Source organism: Telmatherina bonti (assembly GCF_933228915.1).
Source record: "Telmatherina bonti genome assembly, chromosome: 21".
In the NCBI taxonomy this organism is placed as follows: domain Eukaryota; kingdom Metazoa; phylum Chordata; class Actinopteri; order Atheriniformes; family Telmatherinidae; genus Telmatherina; species Telmatherina bonti.
Window position 1 is genome coordinate 23483074 of NC_136630.1, and position 12251 is coordinate 23495324.

At 39.2% G+C, this 12251-nt stretch overlaps 1 protein-coding gene across 1 annotated transcript in view; it reads left to right on the forward strand.

Moving 5' to 3' along the window:
- The first annotated feature begins 6169 nt into the window (after window positions 1-6169).
- Window positions 6170-12251, forward strand: part of rab26 (RAB26, member RAS oncogene family) — a 126452-nt gene continuing 120370 nt past the window's right edge. The window contains exon 1 of the mRNA XM_079261011.1: window positions 6170-6562. Coding sequence (XP_079117137.1) covers window positions 6386-6562 — 177 coding nt within the window. The 5' untranslated portion in view covers window positions 6170-6385. The remainder of the gene's footprint in view (window positions 6563-12251) is intronic.

Below are 12251 nucleotides of genomic sequence, written 5' to 3' on the forward strand. Positions count from 1 at the left end.
ATGCTTTATGGAGTATGTATTGTTAAAACAGACGTAGAAAAATTATGGCTGCTCTTGGTAATTCCAAGTAACCTAGTAGTGATTCCAAGGCTCTGTCTGGGAGAACAGACTTTCATCTATGACTAGTAAGTAAGAACCCGTGAGAGCACAGAGGCTATTTAATGAATATATAGACAGGAAATATGAATGACCAGTATAATTATGGTAAAAACACAAATGTAAATGGATTCAGATTATGTTCATGTATTTATGACCATAACATAAATACTGCTGATTGATGTCCGGTAGGATAGAATAAACTAATGCATATCTTGCTAGACTGGATCATCATAGATACAGAAGTCACTGTAAAGATGAACTGAAGGAAAGGATTCACAGCATTTTTTTTTTCATTGTCTCACTTCATCAAAAAAGACTTTTCATCATTGAATTTAGCTCAAGGGGAAACCTTGTGTGGGAAAATAATAAAGCTGACATGTACCAGGGATAAGTGGAGCTCACTAGTAAAACTTTGCCCTGGGCCTCTTCAAGATAATTCAAGGCAAACCAGCAGCCTGCAATCGCTTCCGTTAGAAAGTGAAACGCGTTAAATAAAAACACACAAGTCAAAATTTTTGGAAGAATCTTAATTGATTAATTTTTTTTTTTTTATGTGATCACAATGGTGGATGAATTGACAAAGTGATTAAAGTGTTTTTACAATAGCAAACTTTAGGATAACCTATAAAAACATAACCAAATGTAATGATTTAATGGATTCTTTTTTAAATTGACAAATAAACAAATAAAATATATGAAATTATGGATAAATGATTCTATCCAGAGCATGTGTCTGAAAACCAGTAACATTGTTTTAATAGAATAAAATAAAAAAAAATAAAAAAAAAAAATTTATTAATCCCAGAGGGAAATTGAACCTTTATTGTCTCTAAATGGACAACGCATGCTGTCTTCTGGTTTGACAAAGTTAAATATAGTCACTACCTAATTTAAAAAAAAAAAAAAAGAGTTGTAGTGCTGTTTAAATCAGAAAAATACAATTTTAATGCAATTTTTTGCAAACCTCATCAACCTGCATTTTTTCCCATCCAAACAAAAACATATCAGATGCTGAAACGGAAGCAAGTTAACATTTCATGGTAAATATTAGGACATTTTGAATTTAATGGTAGCAACATTTTTTAGCTAAAAAGTTGGAAGAAGGGCAGCAAAAGGCTGCAGGAGTTGTTGGCACAATTCAAAAACATCTGGAGGAACATTTAACAACTAACTAGGCAATAAGTCAGCAACATGAGCGGGTATAAAAGGAGGGCAGTTGTTTAAAGAAGAAGGGATGCTGCTCAATTCTAAATGTCACCAGATCCATTTTTGTCGTATTATTGGCAAGTTTTGGGCTCGATTTTTTTTTTACCTTTATAACTCTCATCCTTCAAGTCATGATGTCCATGGTTTTAATTCTTCAGTAAAGTCCACCTTGAGTCCATTTTGAATATAGTAGATGATATTAGTGAATAATGTATTAGATTTATGTAGTGCTTTTTCAAGGTGCTCAAAGTGCTTTACACTGAATCCATTATTCATTCATCCCACATTCACAGACTGGTGGTAGTAACCTACATGTGCAGCCACAGCTGCCCTCAGGCAGACTGACAGAAACACGGTATCCAATTTCGACCAAAGGCCGACGACCAAACATGAAAACATCAATGTTGAGAACAGCAACAAACAGCAAAAATCTCAATGAAATCAAAATAAAAATGATTAAACCATGGAGATTTTAGGTGCATGAGAAATGGTTTTAACCTGGATTTAAAAATCTCTGTAACTGGTGAGAGTTTAATCTGCTCTGGCAGTTTTTTCTGCTTGTTTGCTGCAAAACGGCTAAATGCCGCTTCTCCATGTTCAGTCTGGACTTGTTGAGCTTAGGCTTTGGATTAAAGAGCTCTGCTTGGGTTTATATTCTCTGAAAGTATCCCAGATGTATTCTAAAGCGTTCTCTGATTTGGAAACGATCAGTAGGGTTTTTAAAATCTGGTATGTGACTGACTGGAAGCCAGTCTAACCATAACCACAAACAATGGGTCACAGTGGGTCTGCATCATTTACCACCCAGGTGACCAAGCAACTAGCTGGGAGGTTGGAGTTTTCATTCCATTTTAAAATGGAGGATCAGCCACAGCATCAGCTGGATGACCAGATCTGCCAGGTAGCATTTCCAGCAAGGCACCTCTTCAGACCACATGGATAGAACAAATAAATCAGAGCGGTTTTGCAAATAAACTTATATGTTCCAACTTGATAAACAGGCTAAAGTTGATGTGTAGCCTACAGTTAAATCGATGGTTGTGCATTAAAGTGATTCCTAAAACAACTTCTCCTTGTATTATTGCTCTGTTTAGCTGCTCGGAGCAGTAAAATATGTCACAATCCAACTCCTTTCTACAAACTGCATAATCTTTATTAGTGAAGAGACTTCAAATGAACTTTGTTGCACTTCACAGGCTACAAAAGCCTGAAATCAGTGCAAAATTATTGCTTTTTTATCAACTTAGTGTTTTCTGTCATCAACTTTGCTCTGAAATATCTATGCACCCTTTGTTTTGGTCGCACATTTTCCCAAATAATCCTACATTTAAGCTACCATAATATTGCCTGGCCAACTAAAAGGGGATTTACCAAGTCAAACACTGGCCCAAACACAGATATTTATATTGTGGCAACACCCACTTTACAATCGCTTTGAGCTGCTACCTTCGTGTAAACGCTACAGGACACTAAAAACAAAGACAAACAGACTCAGAAACCGTTTTTATGCCAATGCCATCAAGGCATTAAATGCTGCTTGAATGTATTTATTACCACTATTTTTCTTAGATTTTTATATGTTCATAATTTTATGTTTCTATTTATTTCACCTCTGTTTTGCACCTTGTGATGGTTTGCACTTTTTCAATTTTGTTGTAAACATGCAATGGCAATAAAGACATTCAACATTCAACATATAATTAACCATTCTAAATGATTAGCTATAAGAAAAGCTTTGAGCAGTTAGCTAAAGCTATGGGTAAAAAGTCAGACATTGTTGTCTGAAGTTACGGCTAACTGTCTTAACTGTTAGATAACAATACGTGTAGTAAAAGTACAAACAAATGAAATGATATATAAGAACCTGGAATGACTTATCTAAAAGTATAAGTAACCGTGAAATTTTCTCCTATGATCGCTAGCAGTTTCTTTAAAAATAACTGATGAGAAGTTACTGAGTGTGGAGAGCAGTAAACTGCTGAAATGATTGTCTCAATGTAGGCTACTGATACATAGCCAAGAATAATCACCAATAGCTGAAAAACTAAATAGAAAAAAAAAAATGCGTTAAATATTTAAACAGATTAGTTCAGTGGTTCCCAAACTTTTTCGGCAGAGCCCCGTTTCATCGATGACAACAATGTCAAGACTCCCTGTCCTGTCACATGAACCAAAGAAACATACTAAGAAATGAATTATTAGTTTAGTGACTGTATTGTAGTTCAAACCATGTCAGTGTCATTATTATGATCCATTCTTCTGCTTTAGTGTGAAACGTTTTAAACTAGGACTCTCTTCGAACTTCTTCAGGTGAGCAGAGTTTTCAATGAGACAGATGCTGCTTTAGTAAAACAACTGTTAGATATGATAGTTTACTTTATGATTTATTTCTAAAGTAACCTACAGGATTTTCTTTGTATTCAGGACGAAAGGTCCTCAAGTGGTTTGGTAACTGGTTTGGCTTCATACTTCATGCTAAAGACTATGGTCTCTTCATTACCCGTCATGGATTATTCCCATTACTTGACCGTTGCCTGGTCAAGCAGGAGCAGATATGTTGAATTATATTTTCTTCTCTTTCTTTAGTATTTGAAGTCTCTCTAGTTGATCCATCATCATTGATCATTGGTACATTTACAAATTTGTTCAGTGCCAAATTTCCCAAGTTTTATATTGCTGCACCCCCCATGTGATAACCCTGGGCCTCCCCTGGGGGGCTCACCCCCCAGTTTGGGAACCACTGGATTAGTTCAACATTGCCTCAAATTAATTGATAAAATTAGATAATTAGATAAAAATCATTAAGATTAATTTATCCAAGTGTAAGTTTGCTGAGGAAATTAATCTGAAAGTGAAGTTACTTCAACGTGAACGAGGAACAGATAGCATGCCTGCAAAATGTCTGATTGCAACATCCATGAGAGGGATGTCTAATATCTGGTCAGCACTACAGACTCAATGTTTGACAGTAAATGCATATGCATACAAGCCATCATACAGATCAGTGCACCAAGCTGCATCCTCAATGGGCAGAAACTGATTCCTGACTTGGAACAATGAAGTCAGCAAAATTTTATTTGGAGATTTAAAAGGTAAATTAAAACCGCAAGCGGTGATATAGGCCCTCGCACCATGGCGCCAGTCGGCATAATGCCACCGCCTCCCCTGGCAACATCCTTCCCATGCCTCTCTCAACCTAAAGTGCTGCCAGACTGCACTTCAGGCCATTTAGGCCTTATGAAGGATCACTTCCTGTCACCAAGGGGCGGGGCTAACTTATCATCTAATTATTGACATGCACAAATGTGAAGGATATGACTGGCATCATCTGTAGCAAATTTGGTACAGGTTGGTTATTTTTTGTGGGAGTTATGTCAGTTTTCCTTTTCATTGCATCACATCTGCTTTGCTGCCCTGCCACTCCTAAACGATATCCCCTATTAAAAGAACTAACACAACTTTTAATCACACATGCCTCTTGAGCATCCTGACTCATTTGGGTTAAAGTTAGATAAAATTCTTAGCAGGACTTCCTCAAAATGCATGGCAAAGCAAATGACAGAAATGACCCCAAAAATGGCACTTTTTTCAAAATGGCTGACTTCCTGTTTGATTTAGCCCATATGTCCAAGAGACTTTTTTGAAGGTACTGGGAGGGTTTACAAGTTTCCCGAATCATATCCATGTCAGTCAATGTAGTGGGCGGGGCTGATTGATTGAAATATTGTAGGGGGCGCTATGGAGCCATTTACTATCTTCTCCACTATATTGTAATTTTACTCTATTAAGGACATAACTGTCATGACTCATGGCAAGTATGGTGAAGATCAACAATTTCATGGCTTTGTTACAGGTACTTCCTGGTTCACGATATCAGACACTTGTTGTTGCCAAGGGGTGGGGCTAATTCATAGTCGTATTATTGCATTGTAGATTTTGTTCATCATGGGACTGGCATCAAATGTGTCGATTCCTGTGCCGATATGTTGTTTTATGTGGGAGTTTTAGCAATAAGTCTTTGTTAATGAGACATAAAATTTTGAAGGCCCGCCCCTCGTAAACTAAGTCTCCTATTAGAAGAAATAACACAACATTTAATCACACATGCCTCCTGAACATCCTGAGCAATTTGTGGCTCAGTGGGATAAAAGCCCTAGAACGAGTTCGTTAAAATGCGAGGTGCTAAAACGCCAAAATATTGACTTTGACCTAAAATGGCCGCCTTCCTGTCGACATTTCACCATGACATTAAGAGGATTTTTTTGTTCGCCCTAGCATGTAGATCATGTGTATGAATTTTCATAAAGATTAACGACATGCAGTGGCGGGGCACCTAAAATAGGTGGCGCTCTCGTTCAGTTTTGCCCAAACATTCTGGAGCACCTTAAAATATCAAATTTTTCGTATTCCCTTGGGGGGGGTTCGCAAAATTTGGTGAGTTTTCGAGCACGTTCAGGCCTCCAAAAAAGCACGCGAAGTGTCCGAATAAAAATAATAATAATAATAATAATAATAAACACTACAATTACAATAGGCCTTCGCACCGCCAAGGTGCTCGGGCCTAAATAACCATTACTAATATTTTTGTTCATGAAAATGTAAACATGTTCTTGTTATACCTTCAGCTATAGCTTGTAAATACAACCAATATGAAAAATCTTAAAAAAAAAAAAAAAAAAAAAAAAAAAAGAAATAGGCTCGAATGTTTCGTTTTAGGGTGTATTTTCCCAACAAAAGCACGGTTATTATATCCACGCTTTTACCCACTGCGAGCGTCACAGACCGTGGAACAGAGAGGGAGAACAGTTTCCAGCGTGAATAGAGACCTCGGCTTTGTCAGTCAGCTGCACCAACTGGACAACAGCTGCGTCTCTCCAGAGCCAGCCTCGGTCCGCTTTTACGCACAGTCATGATTTTGACGCACAGGTGAACTTCTGTCGCTCGGAACGCGCGTCGACCACAACTCCTCAAGGAAAAAGTGATTTTTTTGTTTTACACCGAAAGAAAGCCACGTATCTTCAATTTCCCCCACGCTGACCACCGGTTTTAATAGCCTAAAGCTGTACAAGTTAGAAGAGCGATGTCCAGGAAGAAGGCAGTGAAGGGCAAAGGGAGCTCCAGGAGCCCAAAGGCGTCTCCGAGCAGCGGGCGGACGGGGAAGGGTTTGGCCGCCGCCGCGGCTCCGTCCTCCGGTCTGGTTTACCCGAGCAGACCGTCCATCAGCAACAGCGGAGAGTTTTACGACATCGCCTTCAAGGTGGGTGGACGGACAGAAACGTTAGCTGATTCGAACAAATAAATAAATAAACAAACAAATAAATAAATAAAGCAGGCGCAAGTTTGACAGCAGCAATTAAAGAAAACGGGCAACACCTGTGCTAACTTTGGACGCGGTTTTTAATGACGTCGAAGTTTTAGTAACTTAAGGTTTGTTTTTTAGTAACTTAAGGTTTGTTTTGCCAAGGTGAGCATTTTTCTGTACACATGACAACATATAGAAGCAATTTCTTTTCTAAAATACACGTTTTAGTCCGGAAATGTTTTTAATAGCAAACAAAACTAAAACCCCCTTGACCCAAACGACGCTATTATGAAAATGACTTATTTTATTGACTGTTCAGAAAACACAATATTAGCTACTAAAGGTTGATGAAATTTTATCATCTGTCACTTCAGTAAGTCCATCCATTTCAGGTGTACAAATAGACTGGTAACGTGTCTTCTACATAACTCAGTTAGCCTCCTGTCTTTTGTGACTGTGTATTCTACACTCAGTGCGATATGGAGAAGATGATGGAGACAGATTTCTATTATCATTTAGATCAATTAACAACTGCACTGGGTGTCTCTTTGTTAAACAGGACAGGAGCTGACAAAGAATGTTAAAGTATGCCTCTAATCCCACATATTTAAGTTTAGCTTTGAAATGACTTATTAAAAAAGTATTGATTCAAATTATGATTTGTTGTTACCCGTTGTCATCTAGGAGTCATAAATGTGTGTTGAACACTTTTTATTCATCTTTCAAAACATCATTGTATTGCTGAATTTCTGGCAAGACATTTAAAGTCCACTCTGCGGTCTCTACTGTCCTGTGCTAAATATTTTTAACCCCTTGATCTGACAAGATCGGAGTGTATCTGCATATCTCTATGAAGCATCCTTTGCAGAGACAATCTTTCAACCCTTTTCCAACATCAGCCAGGCTTCATTGGCTTGTTCAAGTGAAGGCTCACAGTTGTTGATAGGCAGTGGTGTAGTCCAGGGTTTACAGGGGTATACGGAGTATCAGAGATGTTTAAAGTAGAAGACCTGCCATGTTTTTTCAAGCTACCAATGCATTCAGAACAGGTGTTTTCACTAACAGGCTCATCTACCTTGCTGTGGAACTGAGCTAATTAAATTCACCTGGTTCAGTGATTGGTTGGAAAGAGCTGCCGGACAGGAATTCTACTTTCTACTTCTACTTTATACACCTCTGCCAAGTATATCCACTTTTTTTTTTTGGTCAGAATTGAGTATACCCACTTCTAAACCCCCCCTGTGATGCTGCTTTTACAATTACATACATCCCTACACATGTACCTACGTCGCCCAGCTCAGATAAGGTTACCAGTATGCTACACTGGTGCATTTAGCCTTTAGCTGCGTTAACTTCAGCCTGAATATAGACATTAAACAAATGGGTGTGTGTGTGTGTGTATGTGTATATATATATATATATATATATATATATATATATATATATATATATATATATATATATGCCTGTCTCTCTCCATTCTGTGCACCAGTACTGCTTTAGCTGTTCCATAACTCTTATTCCCTGAAACCAAAGAGCAGAAATGATGTGATGAAGACTAGATATACTGATGGATTTATGTAGAGTAGTCCTACATGCTACTGTTTCTGAAACTGCGTTTTCTGGGCTACTTTTATTCTGTTTTTTCGTTAATAAAGGGCAAAAAATTTAGAGTATATCCACTTCTTGAGGGACCACTACACCACTGTTGATAGGTCCCATTTTCATTCAGGCACATTAGTTCACGAGTGGTCAACCCTGGTCATGCAAGTGTTGGGAGTTTTTCCTGATGCAAGAAATCCAGCAGTGAAAATAAACTTACTTACTAAAATTAGAAATTAATTATGCAATGCTTAAAAATCGGAAAGTCAACGATTGAATAAAAGCTGTCTACTTTACAAAAACACTCCACACCTCAAACAAGACCCACTACCCCACTAGCAGGTCACGTTAATGTGTTTTAAACTGTATTAGAGCAACAAGTCACAACACAAGTCATTTCAGGTTCTGTTTCTTTTAGAACAGGTTTTGTTTTTTGATTCAGTTTGTTTTTGATTCAGTTTGTGTGAACAGTGGGGTGAAGAAGAGTTGTGATACTGTAATTTTTCTTTATTTAGTTTTTACTTATTTTTATGTTTTTTTTTTTTTTTAACCAAACTGTGTCCCAGACTTTTCATGCAGACTTTAGGAAGATGCTTCAACTAGAGGGAAAAGGCTTCATTGTGCTGCTTCGATGATAGCCTCCATGTGGTCGGGACCTTTTGTCCAAACGACAGAATTCCATCTTCTCTTTTGGGACTGATGGAGCCACAAATGTTTATCTCATTTTTAAACTGGGCTTCAGAAAATTTGAAGACTCATTTCCCATCATCTGATAGATAATCAATGGCAGTGCGCAGACAAAAGGTCACACATATGATTAGAAGTCTGAAATGCAAATGAAAGGTTAATGATAATCTGCAATGAGAAGATACAGATCTTTACATAATGTGGATGGTAGCTGGTATTGATTATTACCCCTAATGGAATAGGCTAAAAGGTCAAGCCAATCAAGTGCACTGCATTGATTTGCTTGATATACACAATAATGTGCATAATTAGACATGTTTAATTTTTAAAGAACCCACATAACGGAACATCTTGATTTATTGGAGTAAAACAATCTTGTGGACGTTTTCAGATGTTTTGTTCTTTTATTATTTTGCAAATTGCTTTCTACTGAATCTGGCCTCTTAATCTTCCTAGTGACATTTTGATGGCAGCAGACTGATGATTACACAGTACTGGTTTTACTGGCTACCAACTCTGCCTTCAACACTGATGGCCATGATGATAACCAGGCTTCAGGACTTGTTTGGCATTACTGGTGGTGTTTTCCTAGTGGTTCTTGTCATATCTATCTGGGAGATATTTGTGTTTATAGAGTCAAGTCTGTAACATCAGTTGTAGGGTACCTCTGGTTTCTGGTTTGGGTCAGTCTCTTTTTGTGTAGCACAGGAGTCCCCAAACTTTTTCCTGTGAGGGCCACATAACTTTTCCCTTCTCTGATGAGGGGCCGGGGTCAGTTTGTAACAGAAAAAGTGTGATGATTGCAGGAGTGCCTAAATGTAAAAATTTATTGTTTTCCAGAAAGCCACAATCAAATAACCCTTTCTGGATTCTTCACAGAACAAAAGTCAGAAAATAAATAACACTATTAATGAAATAAATAATAACCAAATAACCCTCTCTGGGTTCTTCACAGAAAAAAAGTCCATGGAACATAAACTTTCTGTTGTGCCGTGCACAGTCTTAACAGGTCCAAGTTCAGCTTAGTTGTCAGAGCAGAATCTCTTACTTAAATGACTCATATGAGCAGTCTCTCAAAGTTCTTGTGTTCCTTCCTTATAATCCTTTTGTAGGTTCCAGTAAGCTTGTAGACCTCGTTGTTTGCAGCTCTCTCTCTCTCTCTCATCAACTTCCCTGTGAAAACCACCAAGCAAGCAGGCTGAGAAAATGAACTAAGTGATACAGGACCTACACAGCACAACCAGTACCACTACCAGTATGGTTGTGGAGATGGATTTTATCCCAGTAGATTTTATTATGATTATATTTGTTTATACTCAGAATGACTCATTCAAGTCAGAAAAGTGAGCTTACCTTTGTATGTTCATCAGTGTGAACTGTGGGCCTGCATCTGGCTGGTGAGAAGTTGAATGTCAGGTTCCATTCTAGTCACTGCCAGTCTCAAACACTGATGCAGATGTTCATCTGTCAATCTTGATCTCATTGGAGTTTTCAGCAGTTTCATGCGTGAAAAGGTTTGCTTGCAGATATACGTGCTGCCAAAAAAGTGTTGACATCTTCATTGCATGTTTTCTGATGTTAGGGAACCTGTCGTTTGGGAGGGCGGCATAGAAGTCAATGAGACTGTTGGGCTTGAATCCGTCTTTCAGAACATCACAGTTCTGTAACTCGGCCAACTCAAACTGATAAGAAGGCTGGGCTTCATCAATGTCGGCAACAAATGGGTTTTGGAAAAGACGGATTTCTTTTGCATGAACATGTAGTTCACGGAATCGCACACCGAACTCCGCCTTCAGCATTTCCAATGCTTCCACACACTTTTCAGCTGGAAACGGGACCGCTGGGTTCTCTGCAGAGAGGTTTTGTGTAGCAGGGAGATGGATGAAGCTGTGCTTTTTCACTTGTCCCAAAAGCAGCTCTAGTTTCACCTCAAATGCTTTTATGTGGGAATACATGTCGCAAATGAGTTTCCCCTGGCCTTGTAGTTGCAAGTTAAAGCTGTTCAGCATTTCTGTCATGTCTGTTAAAAATCCGAGGTGCCATTTCCATTCTGGGTCTGTCAGCTCTGGCACCGTTTTGTTTTGTGAATGAAGAAATGCGTTAATTTCAGGTAGCAGCTCGTAAAAACGCCTCAAAACTCTGCCCCGGCTCAACCATCGGACCTCTGTGTAGTACAGCACATCTCCGTGCGCAGATTCCAGTTCAGACAGGAATTCTTGGAACTGCCTGTGTTTAAGTCCCTTTGCTCTGATGAAGTTTATGCATGACACCACAACCTTCATGACAGAATCCCACATCAACACTTTGCAGCACAGTGCTTGCTGGTGAATTAGGCAGTGGACTTGTAGCAGGGCGGTGAGACCCCGTTCTTCCATCTCCCGGTTCATGCGTCCTATTAGACCCCGAGACATGCCCACCATACTAGGAGCCCCGTCAGTTGTGATGCTGGCCAGCTTTGACCAGTCCAGGTCCAACTCTTCCATGGTTTGGTACACTTTGCCGAAAATATCCTCCCCCGTCGTAGTCCCTTTCAGACTTTGGAGTGCTGCCAGCTCCTCGCACATCTCAAAGTTTGCACTAACTCCACGAATAAAAATGAGCAGCTGCGCGGTGTCCTGCACGTCTGTGCTCTCATCCAGTGCTAATGAAAAAAATTCAAATTCTTTCGTCTTCTGCTGCAGCTGGACATATACATTACCCCCGATTTCTTCAATGCGTCTGGTGATTGTACTCGCTGATAGACTCACGGCATTAAAGACATCTTTCTTCTCGGGACACACCTCCTCCGCGACAGCGTTCATGCATTTCTTGACAAACTCTCCATCAGTGAAAGGTTTACCACTGCTTGCTATCAGTTGAGCAACCCGAAAGCTGGCCAGAACAGATGACTGGTTCAGCTGAGCTTGGCGTACAAATGTATTCTGCTGAGCTAACAGTCCACTTTTTAGCTTTGAGAGTTTGTCTGCTCGCATTTGGCCTTGCAAGCTATCATACTTGTCTTTGTGACGGGATTCATAGTGTCGCCGCAGATTGTATTCTTTGAATACCGCCACCGCCGCTTGACAGATGAGACAGACAGCCTTTTCTTTGCATTGAACAAAAAAATAATCGTTTGTCCACTGCAGGTTAAATGCCCTGCATTCTGAATCAATTTTTCTCTTACCTAATCTTTTCGCCATCATTCCGCTCTCTCTTTGAGAGGGGCGGGTTTAGGATTTTTTTTCTGGGGGTTGCCAGATAGGAGCACAGACTGCACAAGGTTGGAACAGAATGTCACGTTATATGCGTGTATAAAATAGTTACTAACTAATAGTTAATAATGAAAATAGTTCATAACTAAGGAACATTTTATTGC